General features: G+C 41.1%; 1 protein-coding gene across 2 annotated transcripts in view; it reads right to left on the reverse strand.

The window, feature by feature from the left end:
* Positions 1 to 544: 544 nt before the first annotated feature.
* The window catches only part of SEL1L2 (SEL1L2 adaptor subunit of SYVN1 ubiquitin ligase), a 59,711-nt gene continuing 48,186 nt past the window's right edge, over positions 545 to 12,069 (reverse strand). Inside the window, exons 15-17 of one of the 2 annotated variants that reach the window (XM_028499628.1) lie at positions 8,371 to 8,543; positions 873 to 1,001; positions 545 to 732 (exon numbers count right to left, since the gene is read on the reverse strand). In XM_028499628.1, the coding sequence (XP_028355429.1) occupies positions 613 to 732; positions 873 to 1,001; positions 8,371 to 8,543 (422 nt within the window). In that variant the 3' untranslated portion in view covers positions 545 to 612. Of the gene's footprint in view, positions 736 to 872; positions 1,002 to 8,370; positions 8,544 to 12,069 lie in introns of both variants that reach the window. The other variant, XM_028499627.1, reaches the window with a different exon arrangement.

Genomic DNA, 12,069 nt, shown 5'->3' on the forward strand with positions numbered 1-12,069 from the left:
GACCCCAAATGGTGCCGTTCACTGCACAGCGGCTAAGGGAGCTTTGATAGAAGGCCCCCAGCTGAGAAGGCTGAGTCAGTCCCCCTGGCACAGCAATGCCATGAGGAATTTTGGCTCATTGGAGATAGAATGTGGTTCACCAGATCATTCCCATAAGACAAAGCATCTGTTTGTAATTTTTGCCTTTATCACATTCTGAGGGTTCTGGGTTCTTGCCCTCCCAAAACTCCCCTTCTCCCGACTTCAGTATGTCTATAGGAGCCAAGAAACCCATTTGTCCTCTCAAAAGGGGACAGGCTGTCACAACCACATGAAAATGGGTTGTCTTTATCCCTAACTCAGGACTAGGTCCCCAGGATGAGAAGTTTGTAAGGAGATCTTAGGTGATCAGTCTCCAGCAATCCCTTCTTCCCCAAGTGGTCACCTCAACTAAGCAGGAGATCTGAAATGGTTTCTCAGAGGATGGGTCCCAACCTTTGTCCATTTTCCATCACAGGCCTATATGGGAAATCAGCAGCAGACTCCTGAGTCTGCCGGGGAAATTTTTTATTTAGTGAAGATGACTTGAAGTGAACTGGTTCCCGTGAGCAGGTTTTTTCTGTGGTCCAGATCCTACAGGTAGCGATTTCTAAGCAAGAAGATCAGCACGGCAACAATTAGGCCAATCACAAATAAATCCCAGTGTGGTCCAAGGGTATTGTCCAATTTCATCCATTTCCATCTCATGGTAAACTGCTGGCAAGAGACATTCTGTCAAAAATAAATCCAAGCCTCCCACTTCATTCAGAACCATCATCTGCCTCCATCCCATCTCCCAAGAGTTGCTCACTGGAGTTTTCAGAGATTTTGGGACCTATTTGAGACAAACTTACATTAGAAAACAGGATATCTCGAAACAAATGCACAGTTTCCAGTTTCATGAGGGCAAAGAACACAGGTATGTGAGCGTCCGGACTTGTTTGAGCAGCCATATCATATAATCTCCTGGCCAAGCGAACGTCCTGGAAAGAGAAGAACAGCCCATACCCATTAGGTACAGATTCTTCGGGGGAAATTAAATGGAATCCATAGTTTGAAATACAGTAACTTATCTTTGGTAGGCTGAACGTTCTTCCCCCATGGCCCCCACAAGATGCTCATGCCCTAATCCTTGGAACCTGTTAATATGTTATGTTACAATAGCAAAGCGAATTTTGCAAATGTGATTAAGGTTACAGACCTTAAGATAGGAAGACTGTCCTGGATGACCTGGTGGACTCAGTGTAATCACATGAGCCCTTAAACACTGAGTTTTCTCAGACAGCAGAAGAGAAAGGCAGAGCGATGTGGCAGAGGAGAAGGCAGAGATTCTAGCCATGGGAAGGACTCAACTTGCCCTTGTAGAGGGGCCACACGGACAGGAGAAGGAATGTGGACAGCCAGCAAGGAAATAGGGCCCTCAGTCCCACAAGCACAAGAAACTGAATTTGGCCAACAACCTGAATAAGCTTGGAAGCAGGTTTTTCCCCAGAGCCCTCAGTAAGGAACACAGCCTTTATTTCAGCCTGTGAGACCCTACAGAGAGGACCCGGTCAAGCTCACCTAGATGTCTCACCTACAGAAACTGTGAGATAAATGTGTGTGGTTTTAAGGCACTGAATTTGTGGTCATTTGTTACAGCAGCCATAGAAAACCAACACAGACTCCTAAAAAGCTTTCTTGGATATCTCTGGAACAGACCTTAAGTATAATTCCAATTAAAGGGGCAGGAGAACAGACACTAACAGTACATCACCCCAAACAAATGGCAATACAGATAGTGACAAGCATTTAAAATCCCTGCTTTTCTCCCTAGTACTTATCATACCTGAAGTTATGGGATTTGTTTATTCATTGTCTGTCTCCAGGTCCCTGAAGACAAGGGCTTGCACTGCCTGTTCACCCCTGAATTCCCAGTGCTTAATGAAGTGCCAAGCACATGGCAAGTCTTTGATAATACTTATCAAATGAGTGAATAAATAAGGAATGAGTGAATAAACTATTTTGGTTCTCAGGCTGGAATTTGATTCCATAAATGACATACTATATTTTTAGGAACTTGTTTTTCCCCATTAAATTATGCCGTGGTAGATCAAAAATCTTTCATTTTCACCTACTTACGGCTTGTTTTTGTTTGCTTTATATTTGCTTTGTTTTCCCAAACCGAGTAATGAAAAGGCTAAGTAGAATTGCTTTTAAAGGTTGAAGCGCCCTAGGCCAGTGCCAGAATTATACTTTGCCTGGGTGCCTGTGGATTATTTTCAAAAGAAGGAGAAGAAGAGAGATTTTTCACAAATTGTGCGCATCCAGTATCTCTCTGTCTCTCCTCTCCATCTCCCAGACCCCCGTTACACAGGGTTCAAGAGTTGTGAATCCCTGAGGCCTCTGCTAAACCCATTTCTTGGGTGGTGTCCTCTCAGCTATGTTTTGCTTGTCATTTCTTAAATTTTTCCAAAGCTTCGTGGACTGGTAAATTTATTTGTTTGAGAAAGAGGAATAATGCTTGCTTAAAATAATTAAAATTCAGGAGACTGTTCCAAACAAATCTTCCTGGCAACAGAAAAAAATGGATGTTATAAAAACTCTAAATTGTGTCTCTAATTCCAACAAATTCAGAGGGTGTTCACTTGAAAGCACACTACAGATCACAACAGCGGTGTTACCTTCACATATGACAGGCATATTAACTTGGATGGGACATTCAAGGAGAGGCAACTTTTGTCAATATCTCATTCCCTCCTTCTTATTTGAGGCAGGCAAGAGTTATTAATTTATTTCTTGAGGCACAAACATCACAATTCAGTTGCTTAGCTTATAATAAAAAATAGCAGAGAAGTACCATTTAAAGTGGGATGAGCTGGCTCCCGGCCAAGGTGGCCTCACGATTCGCAATGGGGGTGGGGTGCGATAGGAAAGTCTTTCTTTAAAATTCGCAGAGAAAGAAAATCCTGAACTCGTCTGCCTAATTAGGGCAACCCATATAAAAGAAATTTTATTACTAGACTCTAGAAAAGACTTCTTGTTCTTTGATCCTATTTAGTAAAAAAAATCCAAACCATTCACACAAAGAAAATTTCCCATGATAAATTGTGCTTTGATGATGGCTAGGGTTCATTATTTAAGTCTATTGCACATCCAGTCCACTTACGTTTAACTTTTCTGTGGTACGTTTGAGTTTATTTTGCTTTAAATTCAGTGATTTAGGAGATTATATAAACCCATCTACAGACTTCTTAAGTGTTTCTAACTCTAATGTCAGGTGTGCCAAAGTACCGCCCTATGCTCACATGTTCAAAAGCTGCTTATAACTCAAAGATACAGAATTCTCCAGCAATAAAGTTTATGAAAATTGTTCAGTTACATGACTCAGGAGTTTTCCAGCCCCAAATCTTTGGGTGTCATCAAAAATGTCTTATACTGGGACAGAGGTAGTTTTTTGAATAATTCATTCTTGTTTTCTTATTATAAATATGTTAATTAGAGGAAAGTTTGAAAATACAGAGGTGAACAAATAAGGAAAAAACACCCACAATCTCACTGTACAGAGGTAACTACTGATATTTCATACACATCCTTCCAGCATTCCAGTGTTTTTGTATATATTCATATATACATACTTTTAATTTAGGTATTTTTCATTCTGTATGATACTTTGTCTTCTGTTTTCTTAAGTTAATGATATATTTCAAAAAATATACCATGTCTTAAGATATTCCTTTAGTCTATAATATTTTTATTTTTAATGGTTGTACAGTATTTCATAATAATGGCTAATACTTATTAAATATTTAATGTGTGACATTCACCACTGTCATTTATTTAAACCCTGTTACAATTCTGTAGGGCAGATGATATTATTAACTTCATTTTAAAGATGAAGAAACTGAGGAGCTGAGAGGTTAAGTCACTTATCTAAATTCATATGACTTGTAAGTGGCAGAGCTGAGATTCAAATCCAGAGAGTCTGCTTCTAGCCTGCTCACTTAGTCAGTAGGCCATAAAATACATAATGGAGTAGTATACCACCACACAATAGTTTATATAACATGTTTTCTATTTTGGAAATAGAAAATTTTGTTTGTAGAGTTTTTTTCTAATAAATAAAGGTATACACACACAAATTTTTTTGCACATTTCTGATTATTTCATAAGATAATAGACACGTATTTCAAGAAAAGTTACGACCATTTCTAAGAGATGTATATTTTGTTCTGTCATATTTCCGAGGGAGCCATTTTAATGTCAAACTTTAGTTTCGCCTTTCCAGAAAATAATTCTATTCTGGCGTTTAAAGCTTCAGATCTAACACTCCATAGGAGGTCAGACAAGACAAATGAAAAAAATAAAAATGCTTCGTGCCATAATTACTTTTATTTTTGACAGATCTATTTACAGTTTATTCAGTAGATGTGGTTTTGTTTTCCCGGCAGGATCCAAAAAATGTGTTAGGTCTAACTATGTATATTGAAACTCATTTCCAAGGAGAATTTCCTCTCACCTTTTTTCTTAATTTAGATAGATTTTCTAGTCAGTATCTTAAAACATACCTGCTTTCTTCCATTTTAAAAACAAAACAAAGAAAAAAATGAAAAAATAAAGAGAATCTGTGGGTCTTATACTCTTATGTTACAAAAACATTTTAGAACAGAATCTGGCAGTACTGATTCCTCTGCCTGAATGGTTTCCTCTTTAACAAGTTTATAGTATTTCACTTGTGTGTGCATGCATGCACGCCATTTTGGGCTTTCACTTTAGCTATGGACGTGTCTCTTCCACAGTAGACTATGAACGCTTTGAAGGGTGTGTTGTTCTCGTGTCGTTCTTGACACAATGCTCTTGACACAAAACAAGGACTTGATAAATATTTGAGTAAATAAATGAATGAAGAAAAGCAAGGCACGTTACCATGGTAGTTTAGAAGCAGATGTCTTTTAAATCTAGGGTTTCATTGAAGGGTTCATAGAGGTGATGATATTGGACCTATTCTTTGAAAAATGGATTGGTCTTCAATGGGCAAAAATGTGGGAGAAAATCATTCCAGCAAATGGGGCGATGTGACCTAAGGTCAGGAGGGTGAAGTTCAAGGTCTTGCGGGGAAAGGAAAAGCAGCCTAGAAGATATATAGGGAAATAGAGGCATATCAAGCTATTATTATCAAGGTGGATTAGGTCAGGGAGGGTTTGAACACCAGGGTAAGAAGTCTGGACTTCATTAAACGATAGAAAGTGAGTAAGATTCTTTGTGTTTGTTGGCTTGTATTTGTGTGCATGTGTGTGTGCATCTTTTGGGAGGAGTGTGGTGGAGGGGTAGCAGTTCTAGAGTTATACTTTATCAAGAATAACCCAGTGGGGCTTTGTTAGCTGTGTTATGTATTAACTAAAGTAATGCTAACATCTGCAACCAATAAACCCCCAAATTTCAATGGTTTAACACATTCAACAGTCGAGTGTGGATGTTTCTGGTTGGTGGTAAATCTTTGGTGGACAGAGCTTTCCCTGGCCACACAGTTCAAGAAAGAACACTAGAATGGGAGAACTCTGAGAATCCTTTACAACAAGTAGAAATTCTGGCCTGAACCGGGATAAGGACAGAAGGAATGGGCAGGAGAGGATGGGCAACAGGTATTTTTCATGGTTATTAAATTTTTGAAGGACTTCTGAATCAAGTATAAATTGAGAAGGAGTTTCATAACAAATTGTGAGCTGAGTGCTTATATTTCTAAATTAGTTCAGGTCATCTCTCAGTTTCTCCCTAGGTATTATTTTGTGTTCCCAAAACAATGGGGCAGTCAGTCCTGGTCCACAGTTAAGTCAAGTGAGTTTAACTCGAGGGCAGAAACTGGGGAATGAGATGTTTCTCAGTGAAGCTATTAGGATAATTGACCTACATCACCCTAGTCCCAAATCCTTTCCTAAAGACGAATGAGAAAAATAATGACCCATATTTTTACACTGATTTACCAAGAGTCGATTTATACCTTACTTCCTTTTTCCAGGGGGCTTACATTCAGAGTTTACCAAAACTTTTTTTGATTCTCAGAGAAATCCTGGTAATGATGTTAGACTCATCTTTCCCACTGGTTTGCATGAGGTTTAACTAATATAGAGGATTGTGAAGAGCCTTGCTGAAGACGTACATAATTACTCAATGTCTTGGGTGCTGTGAAAGCCTGTTCTCCTAACTGCTTTGCTTTCATTAACCATAAATGGAACAAGCTTTGGACTTTTAATTATCAGCATATTCATTTTAAGAATTAGAAGAGGTGATATCTCCTCATTAGTTTGACTACCAGATAGCAAGATTAATAAACTTGGCCCCTGGGTACTTGGTAATTATTTTACTAATTGCTAAACAAAAGAAATTAATAAAGACAAAGAGCAACGGCCCCTCATTAACTAAATCTAAAATTCCCGTGTCCAGGTCTGAGGTTAAGCACAGCCTCTTTTTTTTTTTTCTATATGTAGAGACTTTCTGTAGGAAAAAATGTATCTGTGACAGAGAGAGACTGATCAAAATGAACTACCCACGATTTAACAAGAACCCTGACCGAAAAGAACAGGAATGTGGCTAGAGAGAAACTTCAAAGTTTTTCTAGATGTATGAAATATATGTCTCGACAACTGCTTTTTGACATTGTGAAGAAAGTGCCTAGGAGACAGCCAGCGGTGACTCCAAGGAGGAAAACAACACTCGACACAGCGGGCTGCGTAGTCGGCCCTGTGTCCTGACAGGACAGCTCTCCCCGCCCCAGGGAGTCACTGCTAAATGGCCTCACTGTGATGACAATGGGGCTGTTAAGTCCTTCTCGATTCATATGGGGGCAAGAGAGCTAATCTGAATTTAACCCATGGGGTGGGGTCACTTTTATCCTATACAGACAATGCTCCTCTCAGCAATATTTTTATGTTTTACATGGGGAATGATGAACAAAAGCTTTAATCCTCTTGAAGCCTTACTTAGCAATCGCTCACATTCTCCTCTGATCTAAAAAAGTCATTCCACACACTGTTTCACTACAAAGCCCTTTCACAAAGGCTTATTCGTTTTATCCTCAAAGCCTGGTGCAGGGCTTGTTATCACTGTTCCGTTTTACAGATGTGGATGACAGTTGGAGGGGAAGAGAGTGTGGCTTAATAACATCCAAAGGATCATCCAATCTAGCTATTCGATCCAGTCCTGCCCGCCCCAATGTTATAAAACAGGAAGCTTGCACCTGCTAGGAATGGGGAAAACAGACTGCATTTGGATTTGACATTCTTTCTACTGCTTAGGGTTCTGGGGATGATGAAAAGTGATCAGTCAAAAGGCAGGCACAGGAGAGCACCCGAAGGCAGGGGTCTCTACCGTTGGATTGTTGGCACCTGAATGAGAAGCTCTTGCAGCCGTGTGCACATGAGCAGTTGTCAGCTAGGAAATTCCCTACCAATAATTCCCAGTTACTATCACAACTGGAAGGAAAAAGAAAGCATAGAAAATTCAGTAGTGCCGGGCCCACTCTTTCCACCAGCAATGTGGGGTCAGCCAGATCTGGGTTCGAATGATGGCTCCACCACCAGTGAGCCCTGCAAACTCGGCCCTATGACTTAACCCGCACTGTGATTTCCTGATGCAAACAACGAGGACAATGATAGGATGCGTCTCATTGAGTGGTTATATGACTTAAATGACATGGTATACATAATACACCAACACCTGGCTATCGTAATCATCTTTCTCACCCTGTCAGACCCTAATGCCATCTTCTGCCTTAATTACACTGACTGTCTGAAGGAACTACCCACTATCACCTTGTAGTGTTAGCCCTCTTAATGAATACACCTCATCTCCTGAAGTTAGGTGTAGTCTTTGAAGGATGGAGATCTATTTTCTTGGGCCTCTCTAGAGCACTCGGCACTGTGTCATGTACACAGTGGGTGTTTCAAAAGACATTTCTGGATTAATGCCACCTCTGTATCCAGCTCTGATCTCATTCTCACTTTCTCCTTATTACTGAGAGCTTGTGAGTCAATGGAAATTTTAATGGAAAAAGGCCTGTGGGTGGAAGGCAGTGGGGGCAGGGCCTACTAGTGTTGCTGGAAAAAGCGTGAATTTACTATGACTCAAATTGGCCAAGACTAGATTTATTCTCCTCGTTAGTTCCATCCTTGGGCGTCATGGAGAAAATAAATTCTACCTCATAGGGTTATATCAGGGTACATAATATGTGTTGGCATGTGGGAGGGACTCAGCAAGTATTAAGTCTTTCTCTCTCATCATCTCTCTCATGATGACATCAATGAAATGTAAAACATTATAAATTTTCCTTCCCGTACAGCTGCCGTTACTAGGTTGGATTATTACCAGCACAATTACCTTTGCAATACCTAAACCATGTTCATACATATAGGCCAGGTTGAACATGGCTTGTGCGCTGTGGTATTTGTTGGCTGCGATGCTGTAATGCGTGGCTGCTGTTTGATAGTCTTTCTTAGTCCCGTAGCCATAGTAATGGTAATCTCCAATTTTCACTCTAGCGAATGCATAGCCTGATAGAAATATTAGAAAGAGAAGGAGAATAATAACTCAAATGATTCATGTGTAGTTCCTAGTAAATCATTAGTATCAGCCTAATGATAATCTATATAAAAAAAGAAGAAAACACTCAGAATCCCAGAATCAGAATTAGATATGATTTATGGATATAACACACAATGCTAGCTGTCTTTATTGTAGGATAACTCCCACAGTATAGTGCAAATGTTCTTAAAGATAAAAAATTATCAATTTTACCTTTTAGATTCATTTTTTAAAGGTAGGTCAATTCTTGGGAAACTGGATCCCACCCTTCCTTTTCTTAGCCTTCACTCCTGAAGCTCTGCTCTCCTGCATCACCAGTTTCTGCCCCTGTTCTAGTCCCATGAGTCATCCAAACACACTTTGGTATCTTCTATGAACAAAACCAAACCTTTATCCCATGGCATCTCCTTGTAACTACTCCCCATTTCTCTGTTCACTTCACGCTCAGCCTTTTCAAAAGTGTGTTCTACACTCACTGTCTCCAAAGCTTCACCTCCCACATACTCTTCAACCCACCCCACTCTGGCTTCTTCTCCCTCCTCCAAGAAACTGCTATTTTTAAGGTGGTCGATAACCTCCTCGCAGCCAGTTCCCCTGGTCACTTCCTGTCCTCATCTCACTGGACCACTAAGCAGCACTGGAATCACTGGCGCTATCTGCCCAAGCCATTTCTTCTCTTGACTTCCCTCCTGCCTCATAGGCCTGTCCTTTTCAAACTCTCGCCTGACTCCTCCTCTATCCAGCTTCTAAATGTTGGAATATCAAGGGCTCGTTACTGACTCCTTTTTCCCCAGCTCCTCTCCCTTCTTTTCTCTCCTCTCCTCCCTTCCCCTCCTCTCTCCTCCACTCTGCTCTATCTCAACTCTCTTTCCAGGTGATCTCATCTAGTTCCATGGCTCTATGTTTCCTATTTCTGAACTTGTATCTATATTCCATCTCTCTCTAAGCCCCAGATTCTTACAACTGCCTTCTTGATTTCTCTGCCTGGATCTCAGACTTAAAACATCCACTAGAGATTCTTAACTCCCTGCTACCCATTCCCCCAAACAAAGTCACCAGTTCCTTTCCTCTATTGGTGCCAGCATCACCATTTTTCAAGCCATAAATCTAGGGGAATTATTCACAGTTCTTTCCCCTCACTTTCATTATCAAATCCATCAGCAAATCCTGTTGTTTCTACCTCTAAAACACATCTGTTTCTCCCCAGCTCCTCCACCATCTAGTCTAAGCCTGGAATACTACAGCAGCCTCCAAAATGTGCTTTTAGCTACACTTTTCGATCTGTTCTCCACACAGCAGCCAAGATGATCTTTTTCAAATGTAAAATCAAATCACGTTATTCCCTGTGTTAAAACCCCCAAGTGCTTCACTTTGCACTTGGAATAACATCCAGTTTCCTTACCTGACCTACAAGTTGTGCCTTATCTGTCTTCTGCCTCCCTAGCTGGGCTTACCACACGTCACTTTCTCGGGATGCTCTGGCCTTCTTAATATTCCTTCAGCACACAGAGCTCATTCTTGCCTCGGGATCCCTGCAGTAAGATTCTTCAAGCCCCTCTGCCTGGCATGTTTGCAGTTCCTCTGACTCATCATTCTGGTCTCACTGCAAACGTCGCTTCCCTTCTAGAGCCTTCTCTGACTACCTTGTCAGACTACATCTCAGTAGTTATCCATCCCATCTCCATGTTTTATTTCCTCACAGCACATATCACTCTTATCTTATTTACTAGTTTATTTTCTCTCTCTCTTTCATGAGAGAGAATTTTGAAGCTCTTGATCACTGATATAGTACCAGGATGGGAATGGTACTTGAATATTTATAGAATGAATGGATAGACAGGTAGGAAACTTTTTAGAAAATGCTTTCCCCAGATGATAAGTATTTTACAATGTTAGTTTCCAACAAAAATGAAAATATTCAGGAGTAGAAAAAAATTCACGTGACTTTTTAAGATATGAGACTTCAGTCTTTTGAAGGCCACTTAGGGATGACCTCTAGGGTCTCTTTGGGGCCCATGTTTCCACTCACTAGGGCTATGTTGATTGAAAAGATGAGGGAATGCTCATGTAGGACATCCACTTCAGCTGTGGCCAACCCCGTTGGCACAGTCCATGCTTTCTTGGAAAAGGGGAAAGTACCCTGTGTGGTATGGTCTGATGTGTATCATTAAGGGTTATAGGACTCCTTCCAAGTTTTTCTTCCCATTTGGCCTAATGCAAAGCCTAAAATTTTTTGGAATTGATTCCTTTGGGTTCTGAAGTTCTTTTAATCTTCTGGAACCCTATACTAAAATGTAATACCATGAGCCATCTTTAGTTTTCTTGGAGTAGAAGTAACGTCGTAAACTTCTTAAGCTGCCAAAGATATTAGTTGTCAGGGTTTGCTTCTCAGGTGCTTCAAAATGTACAGGTAGCTCGGGGCAAGACCTCATAGAAATGATGCCCAGGAGAGGGGCTCAGAGGGGCCTGAAGAGGCAAGAGACCCCTCGAGCTCTAAAGAGAAACCCACTCCATCTCTAATTTTGCCCAAAGCTATCTTCCTTTCTTGACCCCAAGATTCCTTCTGCACCATAGCCACAAAAGAACAGGACTCTGCATTTTCAAGCTTTGCAAGCAGTAAGCAGGACCCCTGAGGTCTCTAAGAATGAAAGGTTGTGAACCAGCAGATTCTACAGAGGATTCAGCTCCACCCTAATTAGGGGACTGATGGCGGGGTCTCTAATTTTGCCCAAAGCTATCTTCCTTTCTTGACCCCAAGATTCCTTCTGCACCATAGCCACAAAAGAACAGGACTCTGCATTTTCAAGCTTTGCAAGCAGTAAGCAGGACCCCTGAGGTCTCTAAGAATGAAAGGTTGTGAACCAGCAGATTCTACAGAGGATTCAGCTCCACCCTAATTAGGGGACTGACGGCGGGGGGGGGGCATGTGGCAATCCTGACAGGCTCCCAGGGGGTCACTAGACAGTGGGAGGGATTTCCCCTCCAATTTCACAGCCACAGGCTGAGTCCTTACGGTTCAGCACCCTCCTCACACTCCTGGAAGAAACATCGCCAATGACTGATTGGAAACCTAACTTCCATTACTAGATTTCCTAAGCTCAAGACAGCCATTCAGCAACCACATCTTTGGGGACAATCATGCCTGACCTCTCTGGTGACACACAATTATTTTTAGTGGTCTGACATTTTTATATTGGTGAGTTCTGTTTAATATTAATGTCCTCCCATTTTCAATGTCTCTTTTCCTCAGTGCAATTTCCACAGCTTTTCCTGGCTTGGAATGTATTTGTTACAATTCAGATGATTTGCCATAGCTGAGGGGTTGCTGGTGTTGTTTCCTTACTCCAAACATTTTAGAAAACAGAGACTTTTCCTTTTTAAGGGAATTTCTCACTAAAATCACACAGATGGCTTGCTGCTGCAGTACCAGCTCGGCTGGACCTGAGAAGGCACCACTGTGACTTTTTCTTCTGCCTCATATTAGCATCAGCTGAG

This window comes from Physeter macrocephalus, chromosome 14 (assembly GCF_002837175.3).
Source record: "Physeter macrocephalus isolate SW-GA chromosome 14, ASM283717v5, whole genome shotgun sequence".
Lineage (NCBI taxonomy): Eukaryota > Metazoa > Chordata > Mammalia > Artiodactyla > Physeteridae > Physeter > Physeter macrocephalus.